At 40.8% G+C, this 20277-nt stretch overlaps 1 protein-coding gene across 1 annotated transcript in view; it reads left to right on the top strand.

Moving 5' to 3' along the window:
• The window catches only part of AK9 (adenylate kinase 9), a 114919-nt gene extending 103860 nt beyond the window's left edge, over positions 1-11059 (top strand). Inside the window, exons 33-40 of the mRNA XM_026005795.2 lie at positions 555-701; positions 803-1023; positions 4636-4832; positions 6077-6246; positions 6468-6566; positions 8590-8692; positions 9864-9978; positions 10381-11059. Of these exons, the coding sequence (XP_025861580.2) occupies positions 555-701; positions 803-1023; positions 4636-4832; positions 6077-6246; positions 6468-6566; positions 8590-8692; positions 9864-9978; positions 10381-10583 (1255 nt within the window). The 3' untranslated portion in view covers positions 10584-11059. The remainder of the gene's footprint in view (positions 1-554; positions 702-802; positions 1024-4635; positions 4833-6076; positions 6247-6467; positions 6567-8589; positions 8693-9863; positions 9979-10380) is intronic.
• Positions 11060-20277: the final 9218 nt, after the last annotated feature.

Here is a 20277-nt window from a genome sequence, read left to right as displayed (position 1 = left end):
TAAGCTTAGAGCACAATTGTTTTCCCATATTTGCTCTTAGTAAGATACTATTCATTGTGCCAGAGCCTATTCTAGTTGCTTTACATACTAGATCTATAAGTCTTTGGGACAACTCTTAGGGTTGAATATCATTTCCCCATTTTACTGAGAACTCAGGCTCAGAAAGGTCAAACTAGGTCTCAAATCTAAGTCTGTTTGCCTCTGAAACCTGTATTCTTTTCACTGTTTCATGCTTAGAATAATAGCACCAATTGAATAACACAACATTCAAGGTATTATTTGTTACCTCTTGAGTTCTGCCAAAGCCTAGCTCTGTGAGGCTAAGTGTATGAATTCAGAGCTGTGTCTGTCTGTTTGCTGCCCTACATCTGGCTCTTGGGCTGACGCAGCTTAAAAATATAGAGATAAAGAAGGCAAAGTGCAAAGAAGATAAGTCAAGTTATAAAATAAAGAGCAAGAGGCTATTCCTAAAGAGATAAACTGATTCTAGAAGACAGGAAGGAAGATATGAGAGAAAAGAAATTTGGAATTATTTTCATGTTTCTCCTTGTTAGTGTTATCATCGATGGCTACCCTGTAACTAAATATCAGATGAGTGTCTTGGAAGCTAGGTCAGTCATCCCCATGGTCATCTTTGAGTTGGATGTTCCTTCCAAGGAGATATTCAAAAGATTGTTCCTGGAAAAAAAAAAGGAACAAAGGTAATGTATGTGATGAAATCAACGATTGAACTTAAGTCATCCAGGAAAAAAAAAAAGTGTATTTTTAACAGCTTTTTCCATTCATTCTGTTTCTCTATTAGTTTGCCTTATCCACTGCACAATAGCACACGGATTATAGCTGTCAAAAACTCAAAACACCGCAAAAATATTGTTGAGATTAGGCAATATTATCAAGAACAGCATCATAACTGGTATGTGATTGATGGATTTCACAACAAATGGTGGGTGTGGAATGAAGTCACTAAGAAACTTCAAATGGTTAATAAATATATGCAGATATACCTGGAAAGGATAAAAGCAGGTAAGAAAACACTAAATTTTTTAAATAGAATAAAGTAAAAAATTAAACAAGCATAAACATCTTTTAATATATATTCAGAATCCATGAAAGAAAATGTTTGATTATATATTCCTATAAATTTCTTGACTTTTCTCTAAAAATACATAGAACAGAAAAAAAGTTATCTATATCTGAATTCTCTAAAAACAGTGATGACTCTAAAGAATTTTTCTGTAACGGTCTCATAGTCATCTGTTTAGTGACTTGGTTTAACTATGGGACTACAGAGAAGATATAATGAGGTATGAGAGCAATGTGACTAAAAGAATATTGTACGAGAAAGAATGCAGTGAGGATTCTACATCATTAATTATTTGGGCATAACCAGTATCTCTGGTTCCTCTTTGAAGACTGGGAATTTGTTTTCATCTGAGGATTACAAGGCATGATGAGCATAAGGGAAGAAAGAATTGAGTTTTTAGAAACCTACTCACGATGTTTTGGATAGCATCACACTAGTAAAACACTCCACGGCAGACTTTGAAAGCAAAACTTGAGTCTCATTTATCTTTCTGTTAACCCATTTCACCCTCCCTGCCTTAGATTGAGTTCCCTGGAAACAGATTCAAGATTAAACAAGATTAAAAGTAGTATGCAGAAGCTTTATCAGAAAGTATTCTCAGGATTTGAGTTGCCAGGTTTAGCAAACAAAAAATACAAGATGCCCAGTTAAATTTGAATTTCAGATAAATAGTTAAATTTGAATTTCAGATAAATAAATAAATTTTTAGTGTAAGTTGTCCCGAATATTGCACGGGACATATTTATACTAAAAATTATTCGTTGTTCATCTGAAATTTAAACTCACTGGGCATCCTGTATGTTAATCAGGCAATACACCTGTGGGAAGTGAGGACAAGAATTGGACAGAAGGAGAAACTGCATATTGGATTTGCATTAGATCCAATAGGGAAGCCCCCGAGTGAGGATGCACCCTCAGAGGCTCCAAATTGAGGGGAGGAGCCAGGCTCTATATCCCTCTATTGGCCTGTCATTGACCACAGGTTACTCTGGGAGGGGGGATTAACCTGTGACAGATGGGCAATTCCCAGTGCACCCGTGACCCATCAGCACTGATGCTCCTAGCATCTGGGGGATGGCTGCATCAGGATCTGGATGAGGCGCCATGGTATCCACTTCATTATTCCGTATATACTTGCCTCTGCCTTGAATAGTTTAATCTAATTGGAGTCTATCTTATTGATCTTCTGCTTCAATTTCCACCTAATAATCTAACCCGTACCTGATTGTTTAAATTTAGTTTTGACTTCTATTTTCGAGTCCACACTTCCTTTGTATGCTACTCAAATGATCCTCTCCTATCGGGGCACCAAAGTTTACCCTGACTAATGAGGTGGAGTAAGGTCAGAGCTGGAAGATTAAAGAGATTCCTTCTCATTCTGCCAAATCCCAGATTAAGATATATAGCCATTGCCAGATGTAATCAAGATTACAGAAGAAGAGATATTTGAGTATCTTTTAGGATTTGAAGCCATGTGATTCTAAATTACCCTGTTACTAAACTGTCAGGATTGGTGAGGTTCAGCACATCTAAGCTAAAGAGCACCTAGGATTGTAATACTGTAGTACCATATAGTATAATGTTATAGCACTACATAATACTATATACTTTAATAATATATTATTATACCATAGTACTGTACATTATAATGCTTTAGAATAAAATTATGCCACTGTAGTATTACAGTAGTGTAATATTCTTTGTAGGAAAGGAATATTAGGGCTTCTCAACTTTTTCATCTGTGTCATATACAACAGATGGAATAGGATATTAGTTTATGCTGCATAACAAATTATTTCAAAACTTAACAGCTTAAAATCACACACACACACACACACACACACATATTTCTGTGGGTCAGGAGTCCAGTCACTGGATTCTCTGCTTCAAGAACTCTCACAATCCTAATCAGGGTATTGTCTAGGATTATTGTCTCTTCTAAAGGCCCAACTGGGAAAAAATCTACTACACACTCATTCATGTATTATCTTTGACAAGATTTCATTCCTCGAGGGTTGTTGGATTGAGGACCTCAGTTTCTTGCTGGCTGTTGGCCACAGACCACCTTCAGTTCCTTCCCATATAGACCTTTCCAACATGGCACCTTTGTTTTATCAAGTGAATGGGTTGAGCGGGCAAAAAAGAGTGCCAACAGTACAGAAGTCATGGTCTTTCATAATTGTTTTAGTTTCCTAAGCATGCTGTGACAAAGTACCACAAACTGAGTGGCTTAAACAACAGAAATGTATTCCCTCACAGTTCTGGAGGCTAGAAGCTAAAAATCAAGGTATTATAAGGTATAATGAAGGCTATAGTCTCTCAGAAGGCTCCAGGGGAGAATTTGTTCCATGTCTTTCTCTTAGCTTCCAGTGTTGCCACCAGTCGTCTGCATCCTTTGGCTTGTAGACCATCACTCCAATCCTAAGGATCAATTTTATATGCTTAATTGTCACATAACAAACCATGATTTATAATTTTATAGTTAATTTAAAACTTTCCTAGGCATAATAATAATTTATAAAAGGCAAAACTCACTAGTGAAAGGGACCATTAAAAAAAACATATTAAGGGTCAAGTTTTACTCGTTCTAACTAAGATATGTAAAAAAAAAAATTCATTTTCTATAACATCTCTTATTTCTTTGGAAGCCCCATTCCAGCACAGTATTGGGGAGAAAACTCTTAAACCTGTTCACTGAAGGACCTTGGGCTCTTCCTTTTTAAAATGGACTCTTGGGGGTAAACCTAGTCACTTTTGGAAAAACATTTCTTCCCTTCTCTTGTGTGCCATCTGGGCACAGGATCATCATGTCAACAAACTATTTACTTTTTGAAATCTACCTCATAGAAAAATTTAAAATATGTAGCAAATTTGCATGTGTATGTCTAAGTGGGTATGCATACATGCATATACATATATATACACACACACATATATATGGTTTATAACATATATACACATCATTTATAAGTATTTATTTATTTATTATTTATTTTTTTATGATAGATAAGAATTAAAAGCAACCAAAACATTCATCAACAGGTAAAGGGCTAAGCAAACAATACATAATTTATACAACGGAATGCACTACATTAGTTAAAAAGAATTAGGTAAATCACATAAACCGATATGGAAAGATGTCAAAGACCATAAGTAACTGATCAAAGCAAGTTGCAGAGTAATGTTTACAGTATAGTGGCATAAGCGTGCTAAATGCAAAAAGTAAATGTGTATAATGCAAGGAAAAAAAAGAGAAAAGAGTCTGAAAAAGATACAAATCAACAGTGATTACTCTCAGGAGGAATGTTGAATCGAGAGGATGAGGTGTGAAGAGAAACCTTTACTTTTTACTCTGTGGCTTGGAATTTTACAAAGTATATGTGTCATATAATGTGCGTGTGATTGCAGTCATTTTAATTTCTAAAATCACCGTGTTTTCTATTAAAATATATATTTATATAAAATATATATTAAAATGCATAATATATATTTCTATATTAAAATATATAAATTTAATACTGTATATATAATAGTTCCCCTGTTCCTATCAGGAAAAGCTGCCTGCATCGACAAGTTGTGCATCACACCCCAAGATCTGATGGCCCGCCTGGGTGAATTCGAGCAGTTTTGCCCTGTCAGTTTGGCAGAGTCACGTGAACTGGTTGACTGCTCGATGGCCGGGTCCCTGGAATGGGCAGCAGAGTTCAGAGGGCACTATTATAAAATGAGTTCTCAGGAAAATCTGAATGTAAGTTGTTCCCAGCGCCACGTATTTACTAGGGAAAGAAGACGCCAGGTGTCAGGACTCAGCAGATAAGGAAAGGGTGGGTGCAGCTGGGAACAGCCAGGGACTGGAGACCAGGAACCCCGTTACCAGAACCTAGGACATGCAGGCCAACGAGGCACCTCGGAGGTCAGTCCTGATGCTGCACCCCAAGATACATTTTGGCCTACAGGGAAACCCAACGGCGACTCCCACCAACGGAGGGGATGCTGAGCGCCAGGACCCAGGACCCAGCCCGCAGCTGGGCGCCCCGGGGATTAAGCTCCCACAGTAGGAAGGGAAGGCCTAGTCCGGAGAAGTGAAGCAAGCCCTCCCCCAGGTGTCTCCTTTCCTCTGACATGTTTTCAGCACTAGGCGTCCCCCTAGGCCTGCGTACTCTCTTTCTGTTTAAAGCAACAGGATACAAATCCGTTGTAAAATCAGGTCTCTAACTTGTTAAGATAAAGGCTGGGCTGGTCGTTGAAAACTAATCAGGTGCCTCTGAGCATTTTGCTTTCCTCTAGAGTTAGAAGCTTCTGTACCACGGTATGGAGGAGATGGCTCTTCCTTCCTGCCCGTGCAAATGGCCATCCCAGAGCTTTATTTTTTTTTTAATTTTATTTTGTTTTTATTTATGATAGTCACAGAGAGAGAGAGAGAGGCAGAGACACAGGCAGAGGGAGAAGCAGGCTCCATGCACCGGAGCCCGACGTGGGATTCGATCCCGGGTCTCCAGGATCACGCCCTGGGCCAAAGGCAGGCGCCAAACCGCTGTGCCACCCAGGGATCCCCATCCCAGAGCTTTAAAACTGGGAGTGGCCCTAGAGCTCGCGTGTCTGGCCTGCCCCCTCCCTCGTACAGAGTGTCCTCACCTACCAAACAGCCCCTGTGGCCTTCCTCACACCCTAGAACAGGAAGACAGGCCCGGCAGGTGATGGTGACCTCGCCAGAGCCTGGCGTAGTGCAAGCTCAAGGAATCTCTTACATGCGAATGAGTGAGTGAGGGCGTGAGGGCGTGAATCCGTGAGAGTGAGCAGGAGCGGGGTCCTCGGTGTCATCAGAGGCAGCACTGCCAGGGGCTGCCAGCCGGAGGGGAGCCCCGCAGCCAGAGCGGCTCCCGGATGGTTTTGCGGCTGAAGCTGGACGGTAGCAGAAGGCCTCCCCGGGCTTTTCGACTGGCTTCGCACTCCTGTTTGAAGCGGTCTTATTGCTGTAATCATTTCCTTCAGAAATTTTTGAAGAACCCAGAATTGTATGTGCCTCCGTTAGCACCTCATGCACTGCCACCTGCTGACATGATCCCCAAGAGGCTGACACTGTCGGAGCTGAAGAGCCGATTCCCCAAGTGTGCGGAGCTCCAGGGCTACTGTCCAGTGACCTATCAGGATGGAAAACACAGGCAGGTCCTCGCCCTCGTGGGAGTTTGGGCTGGTATCTCTACCCAGAGTACGTAGTTCCCACCACGGTCTTAACATTTTGGTCAAAAGGTCACTACTATTTCACTGGAAAATATTTTCTTTCTTTCTTGAGTTGTATAGGTAGAGAATTCCACATTTTTGACATTTTATGTACACAGGACTGCACATCAATTATACAATAGTTGTTGTTTTTGTCTTTCAGATACGAGGCCCTGGTACCCGGTAGCATTAACTACGCTTTAGAATATCGTGATCGTATATATATTTGTGAGAGTAGAGAAAAACTCGAGAAATTTTTGAGGTGAGACCATTCACTAAGGAACAGATATCGAGTATCTTCTATGTTCAGCGCACCATGCTGGTGCGTGTGTGTGCGTGCGTGCGTACACGCATAAGTATATATTTGTGTGTATAGACACACTCATGCATGCATACGTACGTACATGCATATACACATATATACATACACGTACGATGGTAGATAAGATTCGTGCTGTCCCAAATCCTGAGCTCTGGAGTAACTTAGACTTCACAAGCCTATCAATAGCAGACTGTGATGGCCCTTAGGGTGAGGAAATGCCAGGAGTTCCGGTAAAGTGTCGCCCAAAAGTCTGACTGAATTGTCTGTTGGGAGAAGGCCTGAATGAGCAGTGAGAATTGCGTAGATGAAGGGAAAAGGGGACAGGCTCCAAGCAGAGAGACCGACAAACAAACCTGGCCCAGGGGAATCACAGAACTGCAAGAAATCCAGCATTGCTAGACGTGATGTAGAGAGTAAAAGGGTCAAGACGTGAGGCTGGAGATGGTGAGCAGGGCCAGAGGGTGAATGCCAGATAAAATCATCATAAATCATTTGAACTTGACCCAAAAGGCAGTATGAATACATTAAGGTTTTGAGTGTTATAAGCAAATTTGCTTTGGAGAGAGACCATCATTGGAGTGTTGATCATGGTTTGGAGGCAGAAATACCAGTGCCGAGGCTATTAGAATGATCCTGTCCAAAATAATATAGCACGTTCAAGGTCACCCGTGAAGACCAGTGTGGAAAAAGCCATGGGCTTGCAAGGAGAATAACCAAGAAGAAGCCACAGAGAGGTGGAAAGCCAGGTTGGGGAGGCTCTGGGGAGGAGGGCAAGAGAGAAAGTCTGGAGGGGAGGGCAACAAGTTTAAAGGCAGTTTAGAGTTCAAGCCAGAGAAGAGCTGAGAAGTGTGTCAGATTTCGGTTACAACAGGTCATTGGTGATCCTGGCAAGATTGGCTCAGCAGAGTGTGGTGAGTGGAAGGCAACTATCGCGTGCCACGCGGTGGATGCCAGGTGAGGAAGACCTTGCTGAGTCCAGAGACGACACGCACAGAGGTTACCCACAGCAGCCGCGAGGGTGAATCACCAGGGGGAAGCAGGCTGGATGTGAGAGCGCAGGACAGGGTGGGGTCTGCTGCGGACCCCAGGGTGGGGGGTAGGCCCCACATAAAGAGAGCAGAGGCTACTTCTCTACTGCCAGAAGCTTCTATGTTTCGCAACCAGTTGGAAACCAGATTTTTCTTTTTAAAACAAACTATTCTGTGTGTGTGTGTGTGTTTAATGTTCACAACTGATTTAAATTTCTAAAAATACTACGTGGATCAGATCGGATGGAATTTGTGCAGTAGTTTGCGATCTCTACTGAAGCTCACTGTTTAAAGAAGTTTCAAAAGAAAAGACACTAGTTGCCAGAAGTGATATAGGATTGAAGGAGTGAAGGTCGCTTTTCTTTGTCCTTTTTTTCAATGAGGAAGGTATGAGCATGTTTATTTTTTATCTTTTTTTGTGGGCATGTTTAAATGAAGGTGAATGGAAAGGATCCAAAAAAAGAAGGAAAGCCAAAGGGGAGAGGGAGAAAAATTACTGTAGAGAGCGAGGCGGGAGGGGGATCCAAAGTCGAGTGGAGAGGGTGGAGACAACCCTGACACGGGAGGTAAGCTCCCCCACGGAAGGAGGAAGTGTGTGCGGCTCTGCTTGTGGTGAGCAGTTGAGGAAGTGCCATTAGAGTGGCTTCTGTCTGTACAACCTGACATCTGTGTCCAGGGTTAGTTGGGAGTCAGGAGGACACAGCATTGCTGTGAAAAAGAAGAAAAGTGAGGTGCAGTGAGCAGCATGCAGGACCAGGCAAAGTTGCAGGTCTCAGATCTCTAGAAGCTTCCATCTTCTCACTTGTCACATTCTCTCCAGTGGAGAAAATGAGCTGGTGAACTTGATCTCTTAGTTGTCCCTTTCGCAGCCACATTCCGGTGTACTCAGTGGGGGTGTTTGTGAGCATCCCATCTAACGAACTTTGTGTTCTCAGGTTGCCAGAGAAATACTGGAATCAGAAGCTTCCATACAAACTGCCCCCGTTAAAGGAGCCCATCCACCTCACGAGTCTTCCTTTGCCTGGATATCTGGAACAGGTTCACTTACATGATTGTCTGTGCACATGTATTAGTAGTATTAGTATTTTTAACAATAATTTTTATTTTGGAACAATGAAATTCAAGGCAGAGTTTTCTGATCTTAAGCTACAAATCCACTCTTACCCCATTTTGGTTTCGGGTGGCTGTGAAAATAAGAAGTGAGAAAAGCCCCTGCTCTGTAGCTTATTTCCAAATACCTGCAATAAAGTGGAGAGAAAGCAGATGGTCAAGAAATTGTTTACATTTGACTTGTGGTTAGATTCCCGTTTTGAATTTCAGTGTCTGTAAACCGTTTTAATTTTGAAAGGTGCAGATTCAGTCTGGGAGAGGTTTATTTTTTAATTTTGAAAGGTGCAGATTCAGTCTGGGAGAGGTTTATTCACTGCTTGGAGGTGTTGAGTTGAGATACCACCAAGACTGAGCCACCCAAGTCATATTTTCCCCAAATTTGGGGGCAAATGCCCCCAAATGCTACTCAAGTCACATTTTATTTATCTAAACACAACTCTTTTTAAACATAATAAAACTTACCAGTAATCAACCACTATTTTAAAAGCGCTTTTAAAAAACTCCATAAAATTAATGCCTAGGGCACAATCTCATACCTTTCTCACAAATTCTTAACCATTTTGTTTATCCTGACTTGCTTAGATGGTGAGTCTTCAATCTGGTTTAATATCAAAAGGCAAGATGAGGCTCACCCAGAGAGGAGTATTCTCATAAAAGGGCCACGTTTCATCAGGGGGTGCTCACATCTTCTTTGCCCACTCAGGGCTCCAGAATCTTTGCTGCAACTGTGGTTTCTGGAATCCCTTGCCGGGTGGTCAAGGGTCCTGATAGCAGAGGCAGTCTGGCAGCTTCTGGCAATGGAAATTTAAATGGGCCAAAGCTTTTTCTTTTTATCTTTAACATTTTGTTATGGAAAATATCATATGTAAAAACAGAAAGAATTGTGTCATGAGGCCCATGTATCAGCCACCTGACATTCAGCAATTGGTAATTTTCAGTTTTCCTGACCCAAAGTGCTTTGTGTTCCTTTCCATGTTGGTTAAGTAGTCATCTAACCACCTTATAAGTCCCATCCCCAACCCCAAAGAATAGCCTCTTTATCTATTTGCCACTAAAGTCAAACTCAAATATACGTGTGATTTATACTGTCCCCTTGCAGGGTGTCGCAACTTCGCTAATTAAAGCAATGAATGCAGTGGGATGCTTAAAGCCCAAGTTCCCCTTCTTAAGTGTAAAGAGATCTGCACTACTATATATAGCATTTCACCTGAAAGGTATGTCTTCTTTAATGATACGCTACCCGGAACTATTTCAACATTGTTTGTAGTATATGTGATAAATATATAGGATTGTTGAGCTGAATCGGCTGCTTGCATTGGTATGGATGCCTGTGTGTCTGTGTGGATAGCAAATATTTTAATGAAAATATCAAATTTGAGTTTCCAGTTTTTAAAGCAAGGGCTACAAGTAATCCAATTTGCCCTCAATAATCCATGCCATAGAGAAAGGTGAACAGAGGCAATTATGATATGAAATGGAATAATCCCTAAATCTTACTTGGGATTTGGATATCTTCTCAGCTATGCAACTCTCTCACACACATAGTTCTCTTTCTTTTCGGTTTAATGACTCACTAACCTAACAGGAAACATTGGGTTTTGTGACATTTTCCACAGCCTTCAATCCTAAAGGGTCTGAATATACAAGAAGGAAGTATAAGAAGAAGTTGGAACAGTTTATGGAGAGATGTGAACTCATTACATACCTGGGTGCCAAGATGACCAGAAAATACAAGGAACCTCAGTTTAGAGCCATTGACTTTGATCATAAATTACAGATCTTTCTCTCCCTCAGAAATATAGACCCAGTCAATGGGTAGTTTGCTTGGGCAACTGCAACCAGGAGTCAAGAGTTATCTGAAAGGGACTGAGGAAATAGTTTGAAAATCTGGCCATCTGTGCTGGACTTCTCCCTCCTGAGTGAGCCCTCAGATGGACTCAAAGCTCTGCCAGTCAGGAAGGAGTGCTCTTCTGGAAGCATACGTCTTAACATAACTTAAAAAGGTATTGCTCTTTGCCTGAACATTCATGCTCTAACAACATTGTCATCCCATGTAGAATATTTAGGTAACTAATTTTACTTAATAAATCTATTGTTCAATTTCCTTTTAAATATTTTCATCCTCTGTTGAAGAAAAGTACTCAGTAAATGTTAGTAATCTTCAAGAAACAAAATTAACATTGATATAAATAAAATAGAAAATTGGTTACACTGTCAACATAAAGAGTTGTAAACTTCATGCACATAAGACACTATCATTTTCCCAACAAAATAAAAGCATTTGAGATAACTAAATGGATGCCTCTTTTCTTTTTCTTAAGTATTCAAGAAGCAAGCTTTATGCATTATTTTTTCCAATATTTTATTTATTTATTCATGAGAGACACAGAGAGACAGGCAGAGACACAGGCAGAGGGAGAAGCAGGCTCCCTGTAGGGAGCTCCATGTGGGACTCGATCCTGGGACTCCAGGATCAGGCCCTGGGCCAAAGGCAGGCGCCAAACTGCTGAGCCACGCAGAGATCCCCCTATGCATTATTTTATAATTAGAAATCACCTGGAGTTTTGAGAAGGATGAAATCTGGAGTCTTATCATATGACATCCAGAAGAATGTGTTACAGGAAAACTCACTAAACTGAATTTAAACGAGATTTGTAAAATAAGGTTATCAATTTTTCAACAGCAGTTTAAGAAATGTAGAATATGAAATGGCAAGATTGGCTCTTCAAAAAGTAAAAAAAATACCACCATTAGCTATATGATCTTGGATCAATCTCAGTTTCTCTGAGCCTTTATTTCTCAATCTCTAACATGAGTGATTTAGGGACATCTGGGGGGCTCAGCAGTTGAGCATCTGCCTTCAGCTCAGAGTGTGATCCCCGGATCCGGAATCCAGTCCCACATTGGGCTCCTTACAGGGAGCCTGCTTCTCCCTCTGCCTGTGTCTCTGCCTCTCTCTCTGTGTCTCTCATGAATAAATAAATATATAATCTAAAAAAGAAAAAAATAAAAAATAAAATAAGTGGTTTAGGGTTTATTTTCCAGCTTAATGAGGTATAATTGACAAAGTTGTATATATTTAAAGTGTATAACATGGTGATTTTGATACAGGTATGCATTGTGAAATATGTCCCACAATCAGGTTAATGAACTCATCTATCACCTCACATAGTTACTTTGTATGTGTAATGAGAACCCTTAAAAACCACTTTTACAGGCAGCCCAGGTGGCTCAATGGTTTAGCGCCACCCTTGACCCTAAACCAGGTCCTGGAGACCCAGGATCGAGTCCCATGTCGGGCTCCCTGCATGGAGCCTGCTTCTCCCTCTGCCTGTGTCTCTGCCTCTGTGTGTGTGTGTGTGTGTGTGTGTGTGTGTGTGTCTCAATAATAAATAAATAAAATCTTTTTTAAAAAAACATTGTTACAAAATTTAAGTATAGGATTCTGTATTATTGTATAATCACCACACTGTACATCAGATCCTTAGAATTTATTCATATTATAATTGAAAGTTTATACTTTTTAAAAAAATATTTTATTTATTCATGACAGAGAGAGAGAGAGAGAGAGACAGGCAGAGGGAGAAGCAGGCTCCATGCAGGGAGCCCGACGTGGGACTCGATCCCAGGACTCCAGGATCACACCCTGGGCGGAAGGCGGCACTAAACCGCTGGGCCACTGGGGCTCCCCGAAAGTTTATACCTTTTGACCAATATCTCCCCATTCCTCCTACCTCCAGTCCTTGGCAAATACCATTCTACTTACTCTCTACTTCTATGAGCTTGAACTTTTAGGTTTTTTAAACCCCACATATATATGATACCATGCAATATTTGTTTTTCTCTGTCTGTCTGGCTTATTAATATCCTTCAGGTTCATCCATGTTGTCTTTGAGCCCTATAATTTCAACAATGTTGATTAAAATCTAGAAGGCTGTTCTATATGTTTTATATGATAAATTTTCATAATAAAATAGTATTTAAACAAAAGCTGGAAGCCTATTGTCAAAGTTAAGGTAAAGCCCAAAAGCCTTTGAACTATTGCTGATATATCCATAGATGAATCTATACTTTTTTAGGAGACTGGGAGCTGTCAGTAGCTACCAAGTTTTGCTGGCAATGTAAGGCCCCACTCACCCTTCTTCTCTTCCGAGTTCTTACCTGCAATTTCCCATCTTCCCACGGTAAAGGGGAACTCTAGTTTTCTTAACCAGACACTAATGTCCTCAGGCTTCTTCAGCCTTTGAGTATGAAAGAGTTTCCTTTAGCAATGAAAACCAACTTTATTGGGCTGCCCCGGGTGGCTCAGCGGTTTAGCACCGCCTTCAGCCCAGGGCCTGATCCTGGATCGAATCCCGCATCAGGCTTCCTGCATGGAGCCCGCTTCTCCCTCTGCCTGTGTCTCTGCCTCTCTCTCCTTGTATCTCATCAATAAATAAATAAAATCTTAAGAAAACAAACTTTATTGCTTCAGCGCCCTCCCTTTATGAGGGGCAGCAGCCCCACACAGTACCCCCAAGCATTTCTTGGGGTTTCCAGGGAGCATCTCCCAGGCTCCCCAACTAGTTCACACCCACTGGACGGATATCTTCCATGCCCTGGAGATCACAGTCTCCGATAGGATTTCACCCTGAGAACTCTACAGCCAACGGTGCCATCTTCCCAGCTCTAATTCCTCATCCATCTTCTTTCTGGAGCTGCCGAGTCCTGCACAGAAGTGGGGGTGAATGCCCCCTCTCTCCCGAGGAGAGAGGTTAGTCCCTGAGCTGAGCAAGGGACCAAAGGCCATGTGAGTCTCCCTTTCATCCCTTTCTCTGCAGGGTCTCTCTTGAGGAAATCCATGTAGCAGATTGGGAAGGGCAGGGGGAATCAGACTTCCTAGAGTAGCTCTGGACAGCTCAGGTCCCTACATTCACATGCCAATACAGTTACACATAGGACCCTATTTAGAATAACTACAGAAAGGGCTACTATTTTCCGGCTCCTCCCCACATGCCAGATGGTGTGCTACTGACTTAACGTACATCATCTTACTTAATTCTTATACATTGCATTTATACACAGGAGCAGAGAGTGCATAAGTAGAAGAATTCAGATTCAGCATAACTGCAGAGTCTTGCTCTTTCCTTTCCACCCCCTACACCATGCACATAACTGGGAAGCCACTGTCATGATGTCAGTGTTCCTAGGGCCTTTCATTGACCTGAGTCCTTCGTGCAATCATGCATGTGTGTGTGCATGTGTGTATACTTTAGAATATTAAAATATTATAGTAAACTCAGGAAAATCTTCTCCCTGGAGCCCAAGAATCCCCCCCCCCAATTCCACCTACTATGTGCACTTACACTCCACCTATAATGTTTGCAAGTTGGTCTTTTTAGCAGGTTAGATCCAGAGGTCTGTGTCTTAAGAAGGGAGAAGAGCACTTCTACAATGAAAACCAAGAACATACATTTTAAAATATCTTACTAAAATTCTCCTTTTGTTTAGAAATCATGTTTGCATATTACCAAAAATCTTCCATCAACCAGTGCCCCAAATATGATGAAGGAATATTCTGACTGGGTATTCAGAATCCCTGATTTTTTTTTTCCCTGAGTTAAGCAATAGGAGTGGGAGACCAGCCTGTGATGCTCACACAGGCTCAAAACCCCCATCCTCAAGGCCATCACCCACAGCTGATGGTTCTGGGCCAAGGCCGAGGCAGCCCATCAACCCCTCAACCAGCCTGTGCTTCTACATGGCTTGCGTAGATGTCATTTTCACTACAACTAAAAGAATGCATAATTTCACCCAGAGAGGAGAAGTAGCACCCATTTGACAGATCTTCAGACAAAAAGTAATGTAATGATAGTAAATAAAATGTGGAGAACAGGGAAAGGATTTTGTACTTCCTTTCTTTTCTTGTTTTCAATGGTTACATTCAGATCCATCAAGTAAATATACTGTATTTGACCATTCCTGTGGCTGGACTGTAGCTGGACTGTTGTACTATATTAAAAACTGCTGTGCTGAACCTTTTCTCCCTATATTTGCGATCATTAGCCTGATACAAATTCTGGGAAACAAAGGGAAATGAGTTTTTAAAAAAGAAGAAGATAAAAAGAAGGAGGAGGAGGAGGAGGAGAAGAAGAAAATGCCAAATGATGGCCAAGGAGTAATAAAACTGGTGCTATTGGACACCCCTGGAAGCACCATGAGGCTGTAGTTATTTTGGAAGGCAATTTACTGATAGGAACTATGGCGCAAAATAATAAATGGGTGGAAAACAGACCCTTGTTGCTTTAATTTGAATTAATAACAATATTGGACAATCTTCCATATGTTAATCACCAGTTGCACTTCCTCTTTTGTGGATTATTTCTTTTTTTTTAATTTTTATTTATTTATGATAGTCACAGAGAGAGAGAGAGAGAGGCAGAGACACAGGCGGAGGGAGAAGCAGGCTCCATGCACCGGGAGCCTGATGTGGGATTCGATCCCGGGTCTCCAGGATCGCGCCCTGGGCCAAAGGCAGGCGCCAAACCCCTGCGCCACCCAGGGATCCCTTGTGGATTATTTCTTCATGCCTTTTGCCCTCTTGCTCCTTGGGTATTTTTAAATTGTTTTGCATGAGCTCTTTATTGATGTCATATATACATCATGTATATGTATATATTGTATATAATGTATATATACATCTATTACATGATGTAATATGTACATCAATCCTTCAGATTTGCAGTAAATAAATCCTATTTTTTACCAAAGTAAAACCTGTTCATCTTTCTTTTATGATGTTGAATATTTTTCTAAGATCTGGAAGTTCTTTCATCTTCAGAGCTTTATTTTTTTTTCATCTTCAGAGCTTTAATAAATATTCTGTTTTCTTCTACTATGTGTGCATGTTTATAGTTAATTCTTTTTAAAAAAAAAAGATTTTATTTATTTATTCATGAGAGACATGAGAGAAAGAGAGAGAGGCAGAGACACAGGCAGAGGGAGAAGCAGGCTCCATGCAGGGAGCCCGATGTGGGACTCGATCCCGGGTCTCCAGGATCAAGCCCTGGGCCAAAGGCAGGTGCTAAACCGCTGAGCCACCCAGGAATCCTATAGTTAATTCTTTAAGGCTTCTAGAATTCATTGTGGGATATGATGTCAACTGTGGTCTTAAATTCATCAAAACTGGAAGTATTAAATATGGTAGTTTTTAAAGATTTTGTTTTATTATGTGTATTTCGTTTATTTTCAATTCATTTGTTGAAAGTTTTCATGAATTTGGTGAGAGGGAAGGAGCTCAAGAATAGGGAAGGAACGAAAGACATTTTACATATGCATGCCTCTGTCTAGTATTGGGTGATTTTTTTGTTTCATCATTTTTGTTTTTGCTTTCACGAATGAAGGCTTGAGTAGAGCTATACCTAGAGAGCCTGAAATCCCTTAACTATGGGTGGTTCTGGGAAGAATTCTTAAAGGATTAACATTCGAATGAAATGGGCCGTTCAGAGTCAAGGCAGGTAAAATCAGAGAAAAAAATCGAATTGAGATTCCAACCATAGGGTGAAAGATATTCCAGGAATTGAAAAATATGTATATTTTAAAACCTGTGAGTCAGAAAGACTGACTCAGTGGAAGACTGCTCAGTTTATACAGTCATGTGTATATTTCCAGTCCAGGGTAGAAAATAAAAACATAAACAGATATACATCATCCCTGCAAAATGCAGACGATATGGGGCCTAGAAACTGGAGCACTACTGAATTAGTGCTGCAAAATCTCTATGAAGTGCTGTATTGTCCCTATAAAGATGCCGTATGAGCACTGGACAATGTCAGTTACTCTTCTGTTTCCTTCAAATACATTTAAGTCATGAGCTTTGGACTCTAGTTTCTGCCTGCTACAATTATCCATCAGTCAAGCATCATAGCCTGCAAGGATGTTATTGATGCCTTTCATAATGTTGAAGGACCTCTACCAACCTCTAAATCCCAAATGATGGTGATCTTCTCCTTCCTTCAAACCCCTACTGGGTTCTTCATTGACCCAATTCACACAGAAGCCAGTCGGTACTGGGCTTTGTTGGTCTTTGCAGCTTCTAGGGCCAAAAGATGGGGAAGAAGGGTGAAGGTTGAATTTGGAGAGGAAAGAGAAAAAAAATCTGGATAGCCTCTTACCTATCAATATTCACTCTGTAAGTGATCCTTTAGTAATTTGTAACCCATACTCTGATAAATCCAACTAATAATATCTCAAATTCTGTCCTCACCTCTAAACTCCAGATCCTTCTCTACATCTGCCTACTGTTTATCGTTACTTGGCTAGAAAAGAGAGCCCACGTAATTATATACAGCCAAATGATCTTTGACCAAGGAGCAAAGGCAATCCAATGGAGCAAAGATGGTCTTTTCAACAAAAAATGGTGCTGGAACAACTGGACATCCACATGGAAAAAAAATGAATCTTGACACATTTTTATATCCTTCATAAAGTCACCTCAAAATGGGTCACAGATCAAAATGGAAAATGGAAAACTATAAAATCCCTAGAAGATAACATGGGAGAAAACTCAGAAGACCTTGAGTATGGCAATGACTTTTTAGATCCAATACCAATCGTGGTCCATGAAACAAATGATTGATAAACTGGACCTCATTCAAATGAAAGACTTCTGCTCTGCGAAGACTGTCTAGATAATTCAGCCACTCGTGGTGCTTCCGGGGGTGTCCAACAGCACCCGTTTTATTACTCCTTGGCCATCATTTGGTGTTATCTTCTTCTTTTAAAAAAATTCATCTCCTTTCACCTCATACTTCCATTTCCTAGAATTTGTAGCAGGCTAATAATCCCAAATATGAGGAAAAAAGGTTTCAGCACAACGGTTTTTAACATAATATATAAAAGCACGCAGTCCAGCCACAGGAATGGTCAAATACACTATATTTACTTGGTGGATCTGAATGTAACCATTGAAAACAAGAAGTACAAAATCCTTTCCCTGTTCTCCACATTTTATTTACTGTCATTACATTACTTTTTGTCTGAAGACCTGGCAAATGCTGCTGAACCTAAAACTGTTCTAAAAAATAAAGTCTATTTTAAAGGGGAAATAATAGGTAAATATTGAAAATATCAGCCTACTGATATTTTCTGAAGACTTCTTGCCTCCACTGTTGCTGTGGAAAAGTCAGCTGTCAGGTTGAGCGGGTTTCTTTTATAGGTAATTAATATTTTCTTTCTACAGTCTTTTAAGATCTCTTTACCTTTGATGATCTCCACTTTGACCACAATGTATCTAGTTGTAAGTTTTCATTTGTTTAGCCTTCTTGGAATTTATTATGTTTCCCAAATCTGGAGATTTGTGTTTTGCACCAATTTGGGAAAATTCTCACCAGCATCTTTAAATATTGTTTCTCTCTCATTCTCATTAATCTTTCTAACTGAAATCCCAGGTCGATTATATGACAAATCACTCTTACTCTGTTCTTTGTGCCTCTTGACCTCTCTACCATGCTTTCAATCTCTTCTTTTCAGACTAGCTTTCTGGCAATATTTTCAGATTTACCTTCTAGGTAGATGAACCATTTAGTCTGTCCATGGAGTTTTTTTGTGTAGTTATAATCCATTGATTTTTTTAAATTTCATTGATTACATTTTAACTTCTGGAAGGACTATCCGAGTAGTCATTCTTTTTAAAATTCTGAATGGTTACAAATTTTTAGAGGAGTCTTTTCCTCCTCACTGGGAGCCAAGGCCAGGAAAGATATTTTCTCTTGCTATCTCCCTTTGCCAGAAGGCAGATTTTTTTTTTTGCCCCCAGCCCACCTTTTCATGGAGATTGTAGCCCTTCAGAAGGGCCTGGTTTCTGCAGGAGGATCTCTGTTCTGACTCCCTACCTCATACCCATCAAAGGAGGTGTTGTCTTCTGGTTCCAGTTTACCCATTAAAACCTAAACCACGAGCTTCTGGTTTCACAAAACACCATGGCTTAGGGTTTCCATGGCTCCAAGCGTAGCTTATTACTCTGATTTCAAAATCCCTCTATTTTTTTGGTCCCTTACTTTCCTTTAAGTTCTGTTATGCATTTTCTGCTGTCGTTTCTAGCTATCCTGCAGTGGAATTGTCTTTCATAATTTTCATAAAAGGCTTTCATAATTTCACTTCCTGTATTGTCAGAATCAGGCATCCGTTCCATTGCAGATAGTTAGATAAAACACAGGATGCTCAATTAAATTTTAATTTCAGATGATCACATGCATTTTTTTTTAGCATAAGAGTGTCCCATGCTATATTATTCATTGTTTATCTGAAATTCAAGTTTTGCTGGATGGCCTATGTTTTTATTTGCAAAATCTGGCAACCTTGCTTCCAGTCATCCTCCCTGCTCATTGACAGTGCTCCCAGCCATAGGATTTTCTGTCCGCCAAAAGTAGCAAGCTCATTTCCAGTCTCAGAGCCTTTCTGCTTGCTTTTCCCTTACCTGGAACATTCTTAATTCCAGATCTTCAGATAGCTGGCTCTGTATAATTTAGATCTCAGCTCAGTGTCACTCTACTAACTTCACTTTCTCTTTCCCTGCCAATCTCCATCCTCAGTCCTTATAAAGCTTAACAGTTTCTGAAATTACATTATTTGTTTACTGGTGTTTTTGTCCTTTCTCCTCTTAGTAGATATGTAAGCCTCACGAGGGCAAGGGCCTTGTTAGTTGCTGTATCCCCAGCACCTGACATACAGCCTGGTACTTGTTAGGCACTGAATAAATATTTGTTGGATGAATAATTGGCACCCCAAAACCTGTTCTGCAAGATTTAAGGTTATGAAGATCTGCTGAAGGTAGAACAGCTGGCTGGCTGTAACCGAAGAGAACAAGAACAAATATTTCAAGAAAAGTCAATATGAATCCTAAACAAAATTGCCTTGAAGAAAGGACTAGTCTCTGGGGTGAGTGGCAGATGCTGGAAGATCCCCCAGAGCCCCCTCCTGTCACAGAGCTTGGGGTGTAGTGAGCAGTGATGGAAACGGGGAGTGGGAGTGCCTGGCTTAACTGGGCCCTGAGTCATCTTCAGCTGTTGGATTGAGGACCTGCATAGGAGCAATGTTTTCCCTGCAGTTCTGTGGCAGTGACAAATCATGGGGTAGCTGACTCCTCAGATTGACTTCTCTTTCTGCTGCTGTAGAAGTCAGGTAGAGCAGCCCATTCCACCTGGCCCCCCACGAGTCCTGGGGTTTAGAGACAATTCAAGACAAAGGGAAAACCTCTGAGAAGGGGTTAACTAGTAAACTAGTAAAATTTTAAAAAGAGCCAGGCTGGTAATCACATATTCAGTTTCAAAATCTTGGAGGCTAATAGATGGCATGCTGGGGCTCTGGAAGTATGTATTCGGGTGGGGGGGATAAAGTACAGATGGTCCCTGACTTAATGATGGCTTGAGAATTTTTCAATTTTACAATGATGCAGAAAGCAATATGCATTCAGTAGTAACTGCACTTCAAATTTTGAATTTTGATCTTTGGCCAGGCTAGTGATAATGCAGTAC

This window comes from Vulpes vulpes, chromosome 1 (assembly GCF_048418805.1).
Source record: "Vulpes vulpes isolate BD-2025 chromosome 1, VulVul3, whole genome shotgun sequence".
NCBI classification, from domain to species: Eukaryota; Metazoa; Chordata; class Mammalia; order Carnivora; family Canidae; genus Vulpes; species Vulpes vulpes.
This window is presented reverse-complemented; position numbering and strand designations above follow the sequence as displayed.